At 42.0% G+C, this 17,289-nt stretch overlaps 2 protein-coding genes and 2 pseudogenes across 6 annotated transcripts in view; 3 read left to right on the forward strand and 1 right to left on the reverse strand.

Moving 5' to 3' along the window:
• MCMBP (minichromosome maintenance complex binding protein) overlaps positions 1 to 1,343 on the forward strand; it is a 50,092-nt gene extending 48,749 nt beyond the window's left edge. For 2 of the 3 annotated variants that reach the window (XM_028121831.1, XM_028121832.1), the window contains exon 17: positions 1,257 to 1,343. The gene's annotated coding sequence lies outside the window, so the exon portion shown is untranslated. The remainder of the gene's footprint in view (positions 1 to 1,256) is intronic. The other variant, XR_015767095.1, reaches the window with a different exon arrangement.
• INPP5F (inositol polyphosphate-5-phosphatase F) overlaps positions 67 to 17,289 on the reverse strand; it is an 83,287-nt gene continuing 66,064 nt past the window's right edge. For 2 of the 3 annotated variants that reach the window (XM_028121822.2, XM_028121825.2), the window contains 7 exons: positions 16,258 to 16,375; positions 14,340 to 14,538; positions 6,643 to 6,714; positions 5,581 to 5,654; positions 5,033 to 5,161; positions 4,396 to 4,483; positions 67 to 2,326 (listed from right to left, as the gene is read on the reverse strand). In XM_028121822.2, coding sequence (XP_027977623.1) covers positions 1,177 to 2,326; positions 4,396 to 4,483; positions 5,033 to 5,161; positions 5,581 to 5,654; positions 6,643 to 6,714; positions 14,340 to 14,538; positions 16,258 to 16,375 — 1,830 coding nt within the window. In that variant the 3' untranslated portion in view covers positions 67 to 1,176. The remainder of the gene's footprint in view (positions 2,327 to 4,395; positions 4,484 to 5,032; positions 5,162 to 5,580; positions 5,655 to 6,642; positions 6,715 to 14,339; positions 14,539 to 16,257; positions 16,376 to 17,289) is intronic. The other variant, XM_088019872.1, reaches the window with a different exon arrangement.
• Positions 10,839 to 11,704, forward strand: LOC148162136 (phosphatase and actin regulator 2 pseudogene; annotated as a pseudogene).
• Positions 11,836 to 12,442, forward strand: LOC148162137 (phosphatase and actin regulator 2 pseudogene; annotated as a pseudogene).

Genomic DNA, 17,289 nt, shown 5'->3' on the forward strand with positions numbered 1-17,289 from the left:
TTAAATCTGATTTAGAAATCAACATTACCTTTAAAATATTAAGGAATTCTCATACACATTTGCCACTTTAAATTACAACTGTTACTTTATTTTAAATAGTCACAAGATTTGACACTTCAAAAAAAAAGATACCACTAATAAATAACAATGTGGAAATACTTATCAAAGTTACAACAGACATAATGTTTAGCTGAGAATCACTTCAACAGAGTAAGGCTCTAAAGATACCAGACAAACCAATACTTGTTTGGAATAAGGTGTGCAACGTTCTTGTATGGGGCTTTTCTGAGGCCATTGTTCCATGGGTTCAGGGTTATAGTCATGTCAGTTTTAGTACAACTGTGCTTCAGACTAAATTCTCAACAATTCAGTTACAGTCTGTACAAGATGTTAAGGAATCTTTCTCCGCAAAAAATTACAATTTGAACACTCATTTCAAGAATTACCAGTATCCGGTAAATGTAGTCTTCCATTCCTGAAAACAGCAAAATAATTTAATAGGTGCTGGTACGCACATCCGGTGTCTCAGGTTTTAGAGTGACCAGTTTTAATTCTAGACTTTGGGGTGTACAAGGGGCAGAGTATTTTAAGTAGACTATGGGGAAAATTAGGATCAAATGGGCATACCTTTCTTGACTGTAATGCCAGTAACCCTCAATTAACTCTTAATAGGGAATGGTTAAGCCATCAAAACTAAACTAGAATTTAATATTCAAATGCTTCTTCATACTAGTAACACTCTAAAGTCACTAAAAACCAAATGTATTTACACAGAAATGGACAAACAGAAGGCAAATTATGAAAAATGCTCTTCTCCTAAATGTGTGTCCACGTTCATCCTTTATGTGTTTCCTTCCTACACTTCACTTACCTACCCCACTCCACAAAAGGTTCAGGTTATTACTGTCTCAAAGTAATTGTCCCCAAATTACTTTTAGAGACCAACTGCTCTGTAGTGTATAAGCTACTCACGTTTACACCTTCTAGGATGACGTACTCCTGTCGTCCTGGCTCTCAAATCTGGAAATCTGCTCAGCTTCAGACTCCTTTAAAAACCTTTCCCGATAAAAGAATTTGTGATCCCTAGCTTCAAAGACAATACAGGTTAAAATAGCCTAATATGTGAAACCTCTTTTTGGATTAAATAAAAGCCATAGGATTCTTTGTGGCTAAAAACTAAATCTGAATTATTCGTGTCTGGCATTGTGTAAACATATTTTTAAGTTCATTTTGCTGGACTTCATTAACCCCTTCAGGTTCTGCAGGGCTCTTCTGAACCTTTGCCACTGCGAAATGGATCCCGTGGGTGAAGCCAGCTTGAGTAATACTAGCAACTTGGACCATGGAACTTCGAATCTTTGCAAAGGGAGAGACTGCTCTGCTGCTACCGCCCTCTGAAGGAGAAGGAGCTCCACGAAGCCCTGTCTCAAATTCAAGCGTGCTGGGTCCAGAGCCAGGGGTCTTTTGAGATACAACTGGATGCACTGGTTCAACTGACAAATACTGGGGAGCTGTTGCAGAAAAAGACACATCTAATTGAGACGGCCGGGAAGGTATCTGTTCTGTTGATTCCAATTGTGTTTCTTCACTAGAAGCTTGATTGGCCATTTGATTTCCCTCACTAGCCTGCTGACAAACAGACCCTGTTTTTGACAGCTGGGTCATTTTGTTTTGTGCATCTTGTACAAATCTGTGACAGTAAATATCCATAGGCTTGGCAAAGCCAGTCAATATGTATATGTTGTCAGCAGAAGGACTTTTCTTCATAGGAGACTCATGGCCTTTTCCAGACGCACTTCCATGAGCAACAATCTCTGAAGGAGCATGAATGCTAATATCAGTGCTGCTAATGGACTGGGACCGACTGCCTAACCGAGGTGCTGAAGCAATAATACCACAACTAGGAAGAACATAGTCTCTTGGCCCTACGTTCTCTAAAGAATTAGCTAGCTGTTTGTCTTCATCAGACTTGGAATTTGTAAGGAATTCATCAGAGTGGTAGGAGTCATTCTCTGAAGACATTTCCCCATCCGACTCTGCCTGGACTTTGTTATCCATCACACCTGTGGTTTCCATAGTTTCAAGACTACTATCTGACTTCCAAAGATTCACTTTTAAGTTTGGTTTTAGAAAGTTAACTTTCATTTCAGGTTTGGCAAAGTGTCCTAGCTTTCGGAGATTGCCAATATTTACATTAGATTTGGTCTGTTTCACTTTTTGATTTAGAGATGAAAATTTGCTCATTAAAAAATTCTTTCCCTGTGCCAAAGAGCCTTGGTTTTGAGATCTGATGCCAAGGATGTCTTCATGGGGTTTACTGCTCTTCCTACAAATTAGAAGAGAAAAAAGTTAACTCTCTCTGAAATCCAATATACCAGTTCCAATTACTGTAAGTGAAAGCTGTTACTTTAATTGGGCCCAATTTCTGAAACCGTGCACTGCTAATTGGTAAAATCAGATAGTCCCGTGGAGTTGATGCTAGAATAGTACTGTACAATAGAAATATCAGCTAGATGTAGTTTTAAATTTTCCTAGCCATATTAAAAATAGAAATTTTGATTTTATTTAACCCAGTATATACAAAATTTCAACATATAATCACCTTTAAAAGATGATTAATGAGGTATCTTATTCTTTTTGGTACTAAGTCTTTGAAGCAATCAGTGCGTAGTAGTTTACAATCAGGCAGCAGAATCCTTTTAAAACATTGACAAGCTGTCCCCGGGCACTGAGGGGGAGGGGTGCCCTGGCTGTGTGACTTTAACCCCCAGTCTGGTAAGCAGTCTCCTGCGTGTCCTGTCCTCAAGCTGCCTGTGCACTGAAGAGCCAGCCTGTGGAAATGCTACATCTGTCCATTGTAATCCTACTCTGTGAAGCTCCTCACAGTAGTTGGGATTAATCATGTTGAGTTCTTCTGGATCAAAACTTTGTCTTTAGATTTGTTATTATTGCATGTTTCCTTCAACCGGATTCTCTCTGGCAGAGGAGGGGGAAGCAGCAGAGGAAGGGAGATAAGCCTCCCAATGGTTGCCTCAACCTGCATTTTTGTGTATTCTAAAAATTAAAAAGAAAAACACCACACCCAAAATTCAGACAACAGCAGTTTCCCCCCTTAACCTGTGGGGGATATATTCCAAGCCCCCCAACGGATAGCTGAAGCCACGGATAGGCTCAAACTCTGTATGTACTATGTTTTTCCCTATACATATATAACCTGTGACAAAGTTAATTTTTTTTTAAAGATTTTATTTATTTGAGAGAGAGAATGAGAGAGCACATGAGAGGGGAGAGGGTCAGAGGGAGAAGCAGACTCCCCGCTGAGCAGGGAGACCGATGCGGGACTCGATCCCGGGACTCCAGGATCATGACCTAAGCGGAAGGCAGTCGCTTAACCAACTGAGCCACCCAGGCGCCCTGTCACAAAGTTAAATTTATAACTAGATAGAGCATAAGAGATTAACAGGAATAATTTATAATACTGTAAATAAAAGTTACATGAATGTCCTCTATCTTATTGCACTGTACTCACCCTTCTGGTGAAGATGTGAGATGATAAAATGGCTGCACAGTGAGATGAAGTGACTGAGCATCAAGAGGAGGAGCACCTGCTCCCAGAGCAGCGCTGACCACAGCTTAACTGAAACGTGGATGGGGGAGGAGGGGACTACTACAGTCACTTTCGGGGCAAGTGGCTACGATTTAGGGCAGGCCTACTACATCGACAACGTAAACACCAGCCAAGCCAACACGGACTATAGATGGGAATCTACAGCATCTTAACTAAAGCTGTCTGCACCCATTCCAACTTGGCTGAATTCAGGTGGGAGGGGGCAGAATGTTTCCTTATGTTTCCTGTGGATTACCTACAATTATTTTAAAAGATACGGGATATGTAATAAAGGGTTTTCTCATTTGGCATTCCCTCATGACAGCTATAAGAAAAAGTGACTGCAATTTGCCACATGTCTCAGTACGGATATTTGACTTGCTGGTCATGAGCATATTTCATAAAAATTAGGGAAGTTAAAGAGCTACTGAAACGATTCTGTCTACTAACACAAGACTGAACAGTTTTTCTCTAGGTGACCAAATGGCTCTTCTCTAGTCGAATGTGGGCCATGAAACAATCAGATGGGAAATCCAAGTTTTAATGTGAAATCTCTTTATAGGCATTCCTTGCCTAAATTCAAAACCCACTGGCATTTACAGAGAAAATAAAAGCCAATATGTTTTAAAGTTGTTTAAATTATGGCCACAGAAATTTGACATTTCCCAGTCTAAATACCAATATATTACCATAATTTGATTTCTCCCCATCTTGCAAATACTTTTAAAGAAATAAGACTTTGGATAATAATGTCTTTATTCTTGAGAAAATCGAAGTAGTATACTTACCTCTCAAGTTTTTTCTCAATTATAGGTACATCTAATCCCATGGCTTGCTTGGTTATCTGCAGCATCTCTGCAATGCACTGAAGGGTATCTGAAACCCAAATACAACTGCTTGCCAGTTTCTCCAAAAACATACTAAAATAGCACTTGTAATTCAAAACCCTAAATGAAATTTGTGGTCTTAAATTTAAATACAAGTTTATTTGCTACAATTTACAGAAAACTGCTTCTTGTTCATTACTCTCCCCACTAATTCAAAATGTTCTAAAACAAATTTTAACAGAAGAGTTAATAAAGGGCAAATGAGCCAAATCAATTGGAATTAAAAGTTTATTCTCATTTGTCCTGTGTTAGTCCTGTGTTAGATGCTAAGGCAAAGCTGTGAACAAGACAGGAATGTTCCCTGACCACTGTCCATGAGAAGCGTATGTGGTGGGAAAAAGCCGTAGTACCCCTATGACCAAACACGCTGAGATTTCCCATTACAGACACCCTTGCCCCAAGCTAGATCAGTTCAAGTAAGTTCCCTGCTTTCTGGAGACAGAGTAGCTATTTTAAGATTACAAAGCTATGTTCCATTTGTAATGGTATGTACTGTCCCCACAAAAGTTACCACTGAACCCTGTCATCTCTTCATTACCTTTCCCATCCTCTTCTGGATTGCGCATGACAGCTCTCAGTGTGTGGAAATAGCCACCTGCTTCTTTATATCTGTAGTGCAGTCGCATGCAGGAGAACTTTGGCTTACCAAAGAGAGTGGGTTCAGGACCTAAAACCCAAATGAATATGGTTCAATCTTTCACATAAAATTTATTTTTTTCTGTATCTTCGAAATACTAACACTCATTGGTCAGGTACTTAGCACATTCTTATTCTAAATGCGAGTACACAAAATACATCACAATAAGATGATTTGGTTTGATTAAATAAAAACTCTTTAGTCTCAAATATTTAAACTTTCTTGATCCTTGGTTAATCTTCACAAGGTAAGTAATAAAAGAAATAGTTATTAAACTCTATCATCCACCACTGATCTCTAAAGAACAGAAGAGAGTCCTAAGAAATAGACTACTTGCAATACCAATATCCTTTTCTGGTTCTATTAAGTCGTAATGCTCAAACAATGTGGCCCACTCTTGGGAGAACAGTATTTGCTTTCTAGGACTTGGTTAGCATGTTAAAATTTACCTATTTCTATTTTTTCCAGGTCTTCTAGACTTAGTCGTTGATACTGGTTTACTTTATCAACTTCATCATCATAACTGGATAAAGGGAAAGGAAGTAAAAAAATAGGATTAAAATCAAAAGCATATCGGGCTTGTTGGCTGAGATATAATAGTAGCAACTTCTAAGCAGGTAAAATCTTCTAGGGCTCAATACACTCTGGGATAAAGAGTTAAACATTTTAAAAACTAGATGAAATGAGATTAACATATATGTAGTTCAGTAGCTAAAGGAGAATCAGCTTATGGATCTTACACTAAAATCAATTACAAAATATAATTTGTTTTATAAAAACTTTTACAAAACAAAACCAACAAACCTAAAACTTAAAAGGCAAACACACACATACATATACTGAAGGTATGTGTTTGTGAGTAACACAGCAGATAAACCTGCTGTCCAAAATCAAGAATAAAAAATCCATATGATCAATGCCAATAGGCACTTGGGCCAATGACTTAAAAAGATGACTGTTCATACAAGGCCAAAAAAAACTGATTTTGATAAGGCAAATGAGGAAGTACTTGTATTTCTGCTAGTGGCATTGTTAATTAGTAGTCTTTCTGGAGATCTGGCAATAAACCACACAATTATTAGAATTCATCATACTCTTGTAACCAAAGAGAAGCATGTGTGTGCATGCATGTGCACAAAATTATCTGCGCAAAGACAACTGTATCATTGCTAATAGAAATAAAATGGAAGTATCAGCGCTAAACAGTGGGGAAATGTGTACTGGATAGTAATAAAAAATATATAGACATTAACAATGAAAGGATATGGAGTACATCAAAACATGGAAAATATATAGGAAATAAACTAAATGCTAAAAGAATACTACATAAATACTGATTACAACTCTAAAATCACACTTTCAAACTGTAAGAGGAACAGTGATGTAACAGTTATATAAAGTTCAGTGAAGTTCCATATAGCAAAACCAGATTCTTAATGTTGTCATGAATTCTAATAAGGAAATGTACTCATATTAAAGAACAATTAAAAGCTTTAAATTAATCAACTTACTAGGCCACGTAGTAGGCAGAGTTAGAAAGCAGTAACAGCACATCCACATCTCTGTGAGTGGCATCAATGAGGCTAAACAGGACACAGGGAATTCAATATTTTCATTTTCATCTGCATTCTCACCAAAATTATTTCTATAGCAGAACCACTTAAAGATTGGTTGGGGGGGGGAATCAGTGAGTCCTACTTTTAAAGTCAGATGTATACAATCTGTCCATTTGGAGGGGGAGTAGGTGTCAGGGAAGGACGGTAGCTGAGGAGAGGGCCCTTCTCAGAGTGCTGGTCAAGGAGGTGTGAGGACTCAGGAAAACCAGACAATTTGCAGGGGCAGGGGACTGGGAAGAAAGGAAAACCCTCAGGCTCAGAAGGGAGAAAATGTATAGATTATCTCACAAGACGTAACTTCACATTAAGGATATTTTTACACATGTGTAGAATGCATCTTTTGGGGGAAAAAATTAGAACATTTAGGTGCAAAAAGGGGGAGACCAAGCCCAAACCACTTTGTATGCCTCTTAGTCCAGATTTACTATTTTTTGGCTTTTAAAGAACGAGTAAACATTTCCTTAGTCTAAGTCCGTTTTGCTGTATTTTCCCTCCACTCACAAATCAAATATCAAAATAAGGGTCAGAAACTAGGTAAGTGTTGATGACTCCATTAAACCTACAGCAAAATATACATTTTTGTAAGATTACTAATAAAAAAATGGCCCACGTATAAAATCTACAAATAACCAACAGATAAAGCAGGCAAAATGTGAACTTCAAGCTTCTAATATTCATCTAATATCAATATGAATTTCCAGTCAAAAGGTGGAAATTAATATACGTTCTAATATTGGTCTCAAAATTCCACTGTACGAGCGGGTATTGCTCCCTTAGAATTTCGTACCTATTTGCCAAGATTTACCAAATGCTACTGAAAAACAAATGGAAAACAGGAGGGAAGAAAATCATTTGTCGATGGAAGTCACGTCCTTCAACTGCGTCAGAATGAGATCATTGTTTAATGCTTACTGCGGAGAAAAACGCACCAAAATCTGAACCCGCAGTAATTTACATCTGCGGCACCTTGTCTCAGCCTACCTCGGACGGTCTTAATCTAACATAACAAATACGCCTCGATTTTCAGCTAAAATAATACCGAAAAATACGGCGATCGAGACGCCAGGGCCCAATACCCCACAGCCGGACCCCAAATCCGCGCCCTGGCCAACCCGGCCCGGAGCCCCCTCCCGCCGCGGTACTTACTCGCGCCGAGCCACCGCAGTGACGTCACCACACATACTCCGCAAGCGAGCAAGTCTACGTCTACGAGTCGGCGTGGCCTCAAACCGGCCTCCGATTTGGGCAGTACTATTTACATCAGTCCAACAGGATCCTCAGTCACAAACACTATGTCTTTAACAAAAAGCACTGGGCACGTGACAGGCGGTCAGGAAAAGGCCCCCCCTCCCACCCCGCGGTTTTTTCACTGGAGTCCCCGCGGCAGTAAATAGATTCCCTCCCCCCACCCTCCCCCTGAAGCGCACAACAGACACGATTGTCAACACGGACGAGAAAATTAAGACCCCCTCCCCGTACTCCCCCGCCCCCCGCGTTCGCAGCTTCCGAGCTGCTCTACTCGTTCTTGTTTTCCTGCCAGTCAGGCATGCCCTCCTTCCACACGATGAACACAAACACCGCCAGCACCACATGCAGCCCCACCACCGCGACAATGGTCGCGTAAAAGCCACTGTCGTCAGGAGACATTAACAGGAGACTCTGGAAAAGAAGCAATTTGCAGGAAAAATACAAGCCCACAGGAACTTTAACCATCAGTCCTGCAAAAAGGAGAAAAATCTTGAAAGTCGTGGCCAGGCTGCCGCCTTCGGGCTTGGGCTCGGCAGCATTGCCGGTGGCGTTGCCGGTGGCGTTGGTGGGCCGCTGGGCGGTCGGCGGAGGCCTGTGGGAGCGCGGCATGGTGTCCGTCAGTCAGTCGGTCCGTCCGTCCGTCGAGAAGTCGAAGCTTCAGTCAGAGCCGCCTGCACCCAGCCTCGCGCCTGCGGCGACTGCGGCGACTGCGGCAACTGCGGCAACTGCAGCGCCAAGCCCCGCCCAGGAGACACATCTCGCTTCCGGCCGCCCCCGCTGCCGCGGCACACACTCAGCGCGCATGCGCCCCCCCCCCCGCCCGCGCCCGGTGCCCGGCCCGCGAAGGGGTGGGGCGCCAAGGTGCCCGCAGTGCCCAGGATCCCCGCCGGAGCCCACGGCAGGGAGGGGCCGTCACCGCAGCTCGAAGGGACGCGGGCGGCCGCGGCACCGCGAGCGTCTGTCCCCTGCGCTCACATGCCCAACAGCGTGGCTGCTCCACTGAAACGGGTGAAGGGGTCATCTACTCGGGGTAGAAGAAGCGGATTCAGTAGAGCTGGGCAAAGTAAAGAGTGGGCTGGTGGAGGTCCCGCAGGGCACCTGGGCAGGACGCCTGGCGTCCTTCCTCTTTTTAGGCTCCTCTTGCCACCCGCAGTGCGGCCCCAGGCACCCGTCATTCAGGTCCCAGCGCTTTGGCGGCAACGGGGTGCAGGGCTGGGGTTGGGAGGGCGACCGGGACTGGCAGGCCTCTGTGCCGGGGGCTGGCCGCGGGCGCTCCAAACTGAGCTCGGGGCTGCAACAGAAGAGGCAGCGGCGGTGGAGCTGGGGAGGCCCGCGGGCGGTTCGGGGGCGGCGCAGGGGCGGTGCGGGAGTGGGGGGAGAGGAGGCGCAAGGAGGGGGCCGTTCCTGCCGTGGCAGGGCTACGTACTTGTCAACTGCGGCCGGAACTGGTTTTGTGCCCGAGTTAAGCGGCTGGGACTGCAGTGCGCCAAGTGTCTGGCGCAAAATTTAAGGGGACGTCAAAAACACCAAGCCATCAAGATAATTTTTAGTGCAGTATTTTAAAAAATCAAAATTAATTCCAAAATATGATGAACAAAACACCAGCGTTTTAGACAAAGATAGGATCCGACCCTGCACCTCTACAACCTTAACCCCTGTAAAAGTTTATCAAAACACATAGCTCAACCCGACAACAAAAAGACCCCAGTTTTTAAAATGGGCAAAGTATTTCAATAGACATTTTCTAAGGAAGATAAACAAATGGCCAACAGGCACAAGAAAAAATCCTTCACATCCTTTGTCAGTAGGGAAATGCAAATCAAAACCACAGTGAGATACTTCACACCCCTTAGGAGGAGTACAATTAAAAAAAAAAAAAAGGAAAGCAAGTTTTAGTGAGGCGGTGGAAAAATTGGAACCCTCATACACGGCCAGTGAGAATGTCAAATGGTGCAGTCACTGTGGAAAAGAGCTTGATGGTTTCTCAAAAGCACAGAATTACACATGATCCAGCAATTCCCCCTCCTAGGTATGTACCCCCAAATAAAAACTGGTGTTCAAACCAAAACTTGTACATGACTGCTCAGAGTATTACTATTTACAATAGCCAGAAGTTGGAAACAACCTCAATGCCCAGCCATGGAAGAAAACAAACAAAATGTGCTATCTCCACAGGACGGAATACCATTCAGCTGTAAGAAGGAATGAAGTTCTGATACATGCCACAGCATGTACAAACCATGAAAACATGATGCTGAGTGAATGAAGCCAGTCACAAAAGGTTACATGTTACATGATGCCATTTATATGAAATGTCCAGAACAGAGACATCTATAGAGACAGAATCTAGATTAGTGGCTGTCTGGGCAGAGGGACAGAAGAGGGAGTGGTCGCTAGTGGGTACAGGGCTTGCTTCTGGAATAATGAAAATGTGAATATACTAAAAGCTATTGAATTGTATGCTTTAAATGGATGGATCATATGGCATCTGAATTATATCTTAATAAAGGTGTTTTTAAAAACATACACAGAACCCAGGAGTGAATGGTTGAGGCAGACAGGTACCAACTGGTGAAGACCCCAAGCCCCATGGCTGGCTGGCTGGCTGAGCACCTGAGCTGGCGCAGTCATTCCCAGAGCTGCCTCTCCCTGTCCTGCACCAAGGTCTGCCTGGTCCACTGCTCTGGCTCAGCTGGTAACCTGTACAAAGGTTCTGTAGCAACTCAGCTAGCCAAAGAGCCAGTTTCCAAACATCTCTCTTCAGGGGCAAACTGTCCACCAACCGGAAGATCTTCAAGCTTTGCAAATGAAGAATACCAGTGGCGAGGTGGTTCTAAAATTTTAAAGAAATTTTAGCAGTATTAGAAAGGATGGCAACCACAAGACAAAGTAGAGAGGAGCTAACTAGGAGGGTTCTTAAAGAAATTCCAATGGACACATGATACCCATGAGAGAACAATCCACCTGAGAGGAAAATGTAGTGAATCTGAAGATGGTACTAATTCTGTATCTGAAAAAGCATCTCCTTTGGAATAAAAGGCAGAAGAGAAGAAAAGACTGTTCTGAAACAATGCTGATTCCTGCTCCAGCTCCTCTAGAGCCCTAATCTAAGGCTCCAGATCACCTGTGAAGCCCAAAGGGGCCAAGACTGGGGCCAGCCACAGGGTGGCGAAGTGTCTCCCATTACCACAAACATACCAAGACTCTTGACAGGCAGGTCCTTATCCAGCCTGTTCTCCAAGCCAACAAGCCAAAACATGACCTTCCGAGTCACTGACTCCAAAGCATCAGCTTCATTATCTACTCCATCCACATCATCTCGTCTCACAGCTTCAAAGGCAGTAGTTTCTAGTAAAACAGTAATAGTGGGAAACACAAGAGGCAAGAAAAAGACTAGCAAGCGCTAACACCTCAGCCACTGTCAGATGCAACCACTTCTGGTATGGTCAACCTTAGAGGAGACCCTTCTGAGACCAGAGTGGAGAGTCTCAGACCTACATAGTCTGTCCCTGTCACCCAGGAGCAGACCACAGGCAAATGCCCTAAATCTGTTCCCCTCCTCTTGAGAATCAATACATCACTTCCTCAGACACTCCCATTGTCCTGTTTGGCGATGAAGCTCCTTGCCCATTCCTCCTTAGACCCAAGTTAGTGTCTGTACTGAAAAGACAGCACACAGAACCATTCTCCACCAGGCACTGCTCCGTGTTAGCACCAAGACGGAGGGCAGACAGCAGCTCGGCCAATGAGATCGAAGCCGATGGGACAGTCTGCAGAATCTCTCCGTGCCCCATAGGACAATGGTCAAAAGGTACCATCAGGTCCGTGACTCCATGACTCCATGACGGGCCCCTTTTGGCCACCAACAACCATGAGGAAGAGGAGGATGACGACGGCGGTGGTGAATGTGCTTTGGCACGTAAAACAGGCAAAGGGACTCGCTCACAATAAAACTTAGCAGTAGCCCATCTAAGAAAGAATGAGAAGACATAACATCTTGCAGGGGTGACATGTGAAGAAGAGAGGCAGGGAAACCAGGAACAAATTGGAAATTAGGAGATTTAGCCAGAGGCCCAAGGCTGAAGAATTCGAGCGAAGAGCAATCCTAAAACAAAGGCTTGAAGAAGTAGACCAGAAAATACAAATGGAACTACAAGGCAGAGTCTGCAGAAAGCTTGGGCAGAGACCCACTGGGGCAGAGCTGGGAGCGTGAAGCGTTCTGGAATTAGGAATATGTAGAGCTCACTAACTCCCCTGACTATGATCATCAGGCACGTAAATCCTGGGCCAGGTTGAGACCTATAGACAAGGCAGCAATAAGTGCAGAATTAGATGAACTTAAAGGCCCAGAAAGGTTTCGTCATCCATCATGAAACATGAGACTGTTTGGAAATAGCCATTGGTAATCTTTGGGGGTAGCGCCACTTGCTAAAAATGTGATAATGTGCTGGAATGCAAAAGCTTATCTTGCAGTGAAGAAGAGAAGGGTCTGTTTTGTTTGTTTGTTTGTTTGTTTGTTTGTTTTTTGGAAAGCGCTCCTCACCTGTATAACCCAAACGAGGCCACCAAGCAAAGGGAAGGATGCAGTGACCTTGCTGTCTAGCATGTGTTATCCATTAAGTTATGCTTCAGGAGGAGCCTTCCCAAAGAAGATGAACAGAACACAATCACTGGCTCCCAGTTATCAGAAAGTCAAATCGTATAGTGCAGGCTTAAAGAAAAACGAGGAGTTCGATTGCTAGGCACTAGAGAGGGGTAGGAATCGAACAAAATCAGAACAAAAGAGAAGTATTTCATCGTGAATGAAGAAAAGAGAAAACTGGAGTAGGCATTTGGCATCTGGGAAGTTATTATGGATTTGGGAATCTAACCACCCAACAAGTTTTCTTAAAGACCTGATCCTAGGAGAGGAGACCATCTGGTTTCAGCCCTGAGTTGGTTCAGTACATACAACACTGGTACAACACAGCAATTTTGGTTATGCCAGTGAGCCCAGTCTCCAGAAAGACGTCTGAGCGTTTTTATACATGTTGTCCTTAAATGCAAGAGACTCCTAACAAGAGACTCGAACAAGAGTGCTTATCCCAATTTTGTAGCAAGCTTTAAATAGCACAGCTAAACACACTTTACATAGTTTGAAACTCCTCATCCAGGATACCAAATTTACAGGAGAATTACAGGATCAGAAATCAAGTCAGGTGCAAGGTGACCTTACAAAATGGGAGTCGGCTTTAGAAATAAACCTTCTGGTCTTTCCCTATTTCAATTATCTCCAAAGTAGAAATAAAAATACTTGATCTAAGGAAGATGATACTGACCATCACAACACCTTTAAAAATCTCAAGTGCAAAGTTAAAACGCAAGCAAAATAACCTGAATGGGAATTAAAAGTACTACCTTTCTTGGGGTGCTGCATTAAGTTGAACTGCTGCTATTAAAAAAAATTAAGGTACATAAATCAAAAATTTTTACCAAATGGCTCATAGGAGCATAGAATTTTTCTGCTAATTTGTATGTGAGGAAAACCTCATCTCAAGAGTCTGAAAATTGCATCCATACATAAAGTATTGATTATCAAAGTGAAATAATCCATGAAATTAAAGTCATGGAAGGTTTCCCAATGAACCTAAAGCCAATATTGTTTTTTATTTATATATATCTATTACCTTGCATTCAGTTGTTCTTTCAAGCTTGTTTTATGCCCCTTTTATTAAAATCACATGAAACGTAATAGAAGATAAAATCTAAATAGAGCCATTTATCCTCAGAGCTTGGTCTAAAATTTTCTGCAATGTTTCTGATTCATAATAGTGAAGATTATAATGTTGGATTTCAGCCTAGAAGCAAACATTCAATCTGGTGAATAAATTTAGATCCTGCCGTTCACTTTGAAGAATGACTTGAAACTGATTTTTGTTTAAAATATGCTGAGCATTAGTTGGCCTATTTATTTTGTGAAAGGCCTGGATACTTTACAACCAACCAAAGTAACTGGCATCACCGCACTTCTTGCTGCACTGGTATGTGCTTAAAACAATAACCCTAGATTTGGGAGGGGGGTGAGGCCCAGCTGTGAACTGTAGTTCTACAATTTGGGTTTTTAAAAAATCAAATATTCCTTTAAAATATTTCTCTTCATTACTGAGTTGTTTTAATGCCCCTTTAATTTTGCACCCAAGGTGAGGGCCTCAGTCAGCTTGCCTTAGTGACCAGCCCTGTATTTGAAAACTGCCATGCATCACGCATCCATGCCCACAGCTTTATGGACGACCACTAGTACTAATTAGGACAACAGCATCAGAAATTTAAGTGCCATTAGTTACCAGGACATCACTCCAACTCACCTGGGGTCACAGTCAATGAGGGCCCAGCCCCCATGGAACTTCTCATCATCAGGCAGCAGTAACTTCATATAACTTTGTAACAGCTGGTTAATCAGTTCCTGGTGGCCTCTCTGATTCTCCTTATGCAAAGCTTCATGCTCTTTCTCCTTGGTAAATATGGAATAAAGATCTTCTGTCACTGGAATGCCTTGCATCAAATCTAGAGTAGAAAGTGTTAATATCTATCATCATCTTAATTTGCCAATACATTTTTAAAAAACAAAAGAGAATGTAAGACCTAAAACAACAGAACTCATAAGAAAACATAGGCATGAATCTTGGTGATCGTGGATTAGGGTTTTTTGTTTTAGATATGACACTAAAATCACAAGCAACAAAAAAGAAAAATCGACAAAGTGGCCATCATCACAATTAAGAACTTTTGTGTCTCAAAGGGCAAGATCATGAATGTGAAAAGACAATCCACAGAATGGGTGAGAGTATTTACAAATCATCTGATATTCTGTATTCAGAATATATAAAGAATTCCTACAACTCAGTAACAAAAAGACAAGCCGATTTTAAAATGGGCATAGAGGGATGCCTGGGTGGCTCAGTCAGTTAAGCGTCTGCCTTCAGCTCGGGTCATGATATCAGGGTCTTGGGATCAAGCCCCGTATCAGGCTCCTTCTCAGTGGGGAACCTGCTTCTCCCTCTGCCCCTCCCCCCCGCTTGTACTCTCTCTCTGGAAAATAAATAAATATTTAAAAATAAAATAAAATAAAATGGGCATAGGATCTGAACAGACAAGCTAACTTCTTCATGGTGTGGCATGTAGCTCAAGCTTCAGGAAGCACTGTAATCCATTCCCCACAGACGGGCAGGACAGCGAGACTGTCAGCTTCTGGGACAGAGGTGCCGACCACTGGCCTTACAAGGCGAAGCAGTAAGCCCAGACTGCTACTGGCCTCTCTCTCTCACCTTTGAAGAAATCCAGCTTCAAGATTCAGGTGAAGCTGATGCTATGGATGGTCAGAGTGAGAGAGGGACAGAGCCTGGGTCTGCAGTGACATAACTGAGCTGCTAGATCCAACAAGGGAGGAAAGGTATCTTATTTTTCCTTGATTAAACTGCTGAAATCCTGTTTTCCAGTCAACACACACCCTACGTGTGGCAAAAACCAAACTTCTTTACACTAGACATCTCAAATTCCTAACTGGCCTGTGTCGAGGCCCTACTATTTCATGTATGACAAATAATCAGATTAAAAATAGGATTTAAAAAATATTCTCAGACCATAGGACAAGCTGTTACTTTGGATCTAATCCAATATGCTCTGCATTTACTTTAATCCTATGAGGTTATACTTTCATGCAAATTAAATTTACAAAATATGCCAACGTATGAATTCCACTAGGCAAGCTACCCTCCATTTCCTCTTCCAAATAATGATAAGAACTGGTTAGGATAATCCCTAAATCTGATACCCTTATGTTCATTCATTCTTATTGGAAAGGATGGTGTGTTGCCTACAGCAAGAACATACGATAAATGTCATACGGGGGAAAGAAAGACATCTCATTACATCTCTCAGCCTTGAGTAATGGAAAAACAAATAGAATGTGGGGTTTTCAGTTGATGAGGTTTTAGGCTACCTCATTCCATACTCCAGAAACCTCAACTCTGCCTTCTGTGGCATGAACAGCAATCTGTCAAATATGTATGGGAATGAGCGGTTGCTCTTGTTGCTTCAGCCTAAAAAATTCGTCAAATTCGAGTCTTGTAAAAATTTGAATTTGATTTCTTGGGTAAGATGATGAATATAGAAAAACAAGTATATTATAAAACATGAACTATGTCAATGAAGTTGGTTTCTGTAAAACACTCATCACAGAGGAATGACAAATTTTAAAGAAAGAAAGGCATTTAGGTTCCTTACCTATAACAGCTTGCCTATAAGCATCCTTAAATCGATTCAGGTAATACCTATTTGCCGAGTTAACACCATCTTTCATAACTCCTGCTAACTTCCTTTCTCCTGTCCTTGTAAAGTCACCCTGTCAAGGAAAAAGTCATTTTGACAATTGATTCAAACCCAAGAATGTTCCCAAAGTCAATGTGGGCTTTCAATACAAGACCAAAATTCTATAGGCTTTTATAATTTCTAAATAATGTAGTTAAGTTAAAATATCTACTAGTGTTTGGCTGTGACCCAAGGACATCAAATAATGAGATCACTATCAATGGCATCAAGTCTTCACAGTCGGATGGTGCTTCAAAGGAAATCCACTCTTGGTAATCTGTAGAATTTCTGTAATTTACAGGTCAAAATTTCCTATATAACAAATAACGAGAAGATTTTCAAGCCTCAAACTGGTATGATACTCAAAAATCACAAATTTCTGATAAGGGAAAGTGTGGACAGTTCCCTAGAGTTTATTTCAATGGGATTTAACCACTGTATGTGGATGTGTGTGTTTTGAGAAAGAGCAGAGATTTCTGTACTTGCTGCCCATTACAATCACTGTAGAATGATCCAATGAAGATTTAAATTGTTTTCTCTTGCTTTTCACAACAGAGGTGTCAAAGCAAGTCCCTAGAGGGCACTGACTTAGCTGGAGGTTTGTGCCCTTTGATCATCTCTCCATTTCCCCCATCCCCTGGTAAGCACCAAACTCTTGTTTCTGAGTTTGATTTTTATAGATTCTACATATAAGTGAGATCATGCAGCATTTTTTGGAAGAATTTGAGAAGGAATGGCATTAATTCTTCTTTAAATATTTGGTAGAATTCACCGTGAAACCATTTGGTCCTGGGCTTTTCTTTCTTGGGAGGTTTTGCTTATACTGATTCATCAAATCTCCTTAACTCATTGGTCTGCTCAGATTTTCTATTTCTTCATAAGTCAGTCTTGGTAGTTTGTATGTTTCTAGAAATGTATCCCTTTCTTCTAAATTGTCCAATTTGTTGG

Source organism: Eumetopias jubatus, unplaced genomic scaffold (assembly GCF_037043125.1).
Source record: "Eumetopias jubatus isolate StellerSeaLion01/CBP00866 unplaced genomic scaffold, mEumJub1_p1.0 scaffold_17, whole genome shotgun sequence".
Classification (NCBI taxonomy): domain Eukaryota; kingdom Metazoa; phylum Chordata; class Mammalia; order Carnivora; family Otariidae; genus Eumetopias; species Eumetopias jubatus.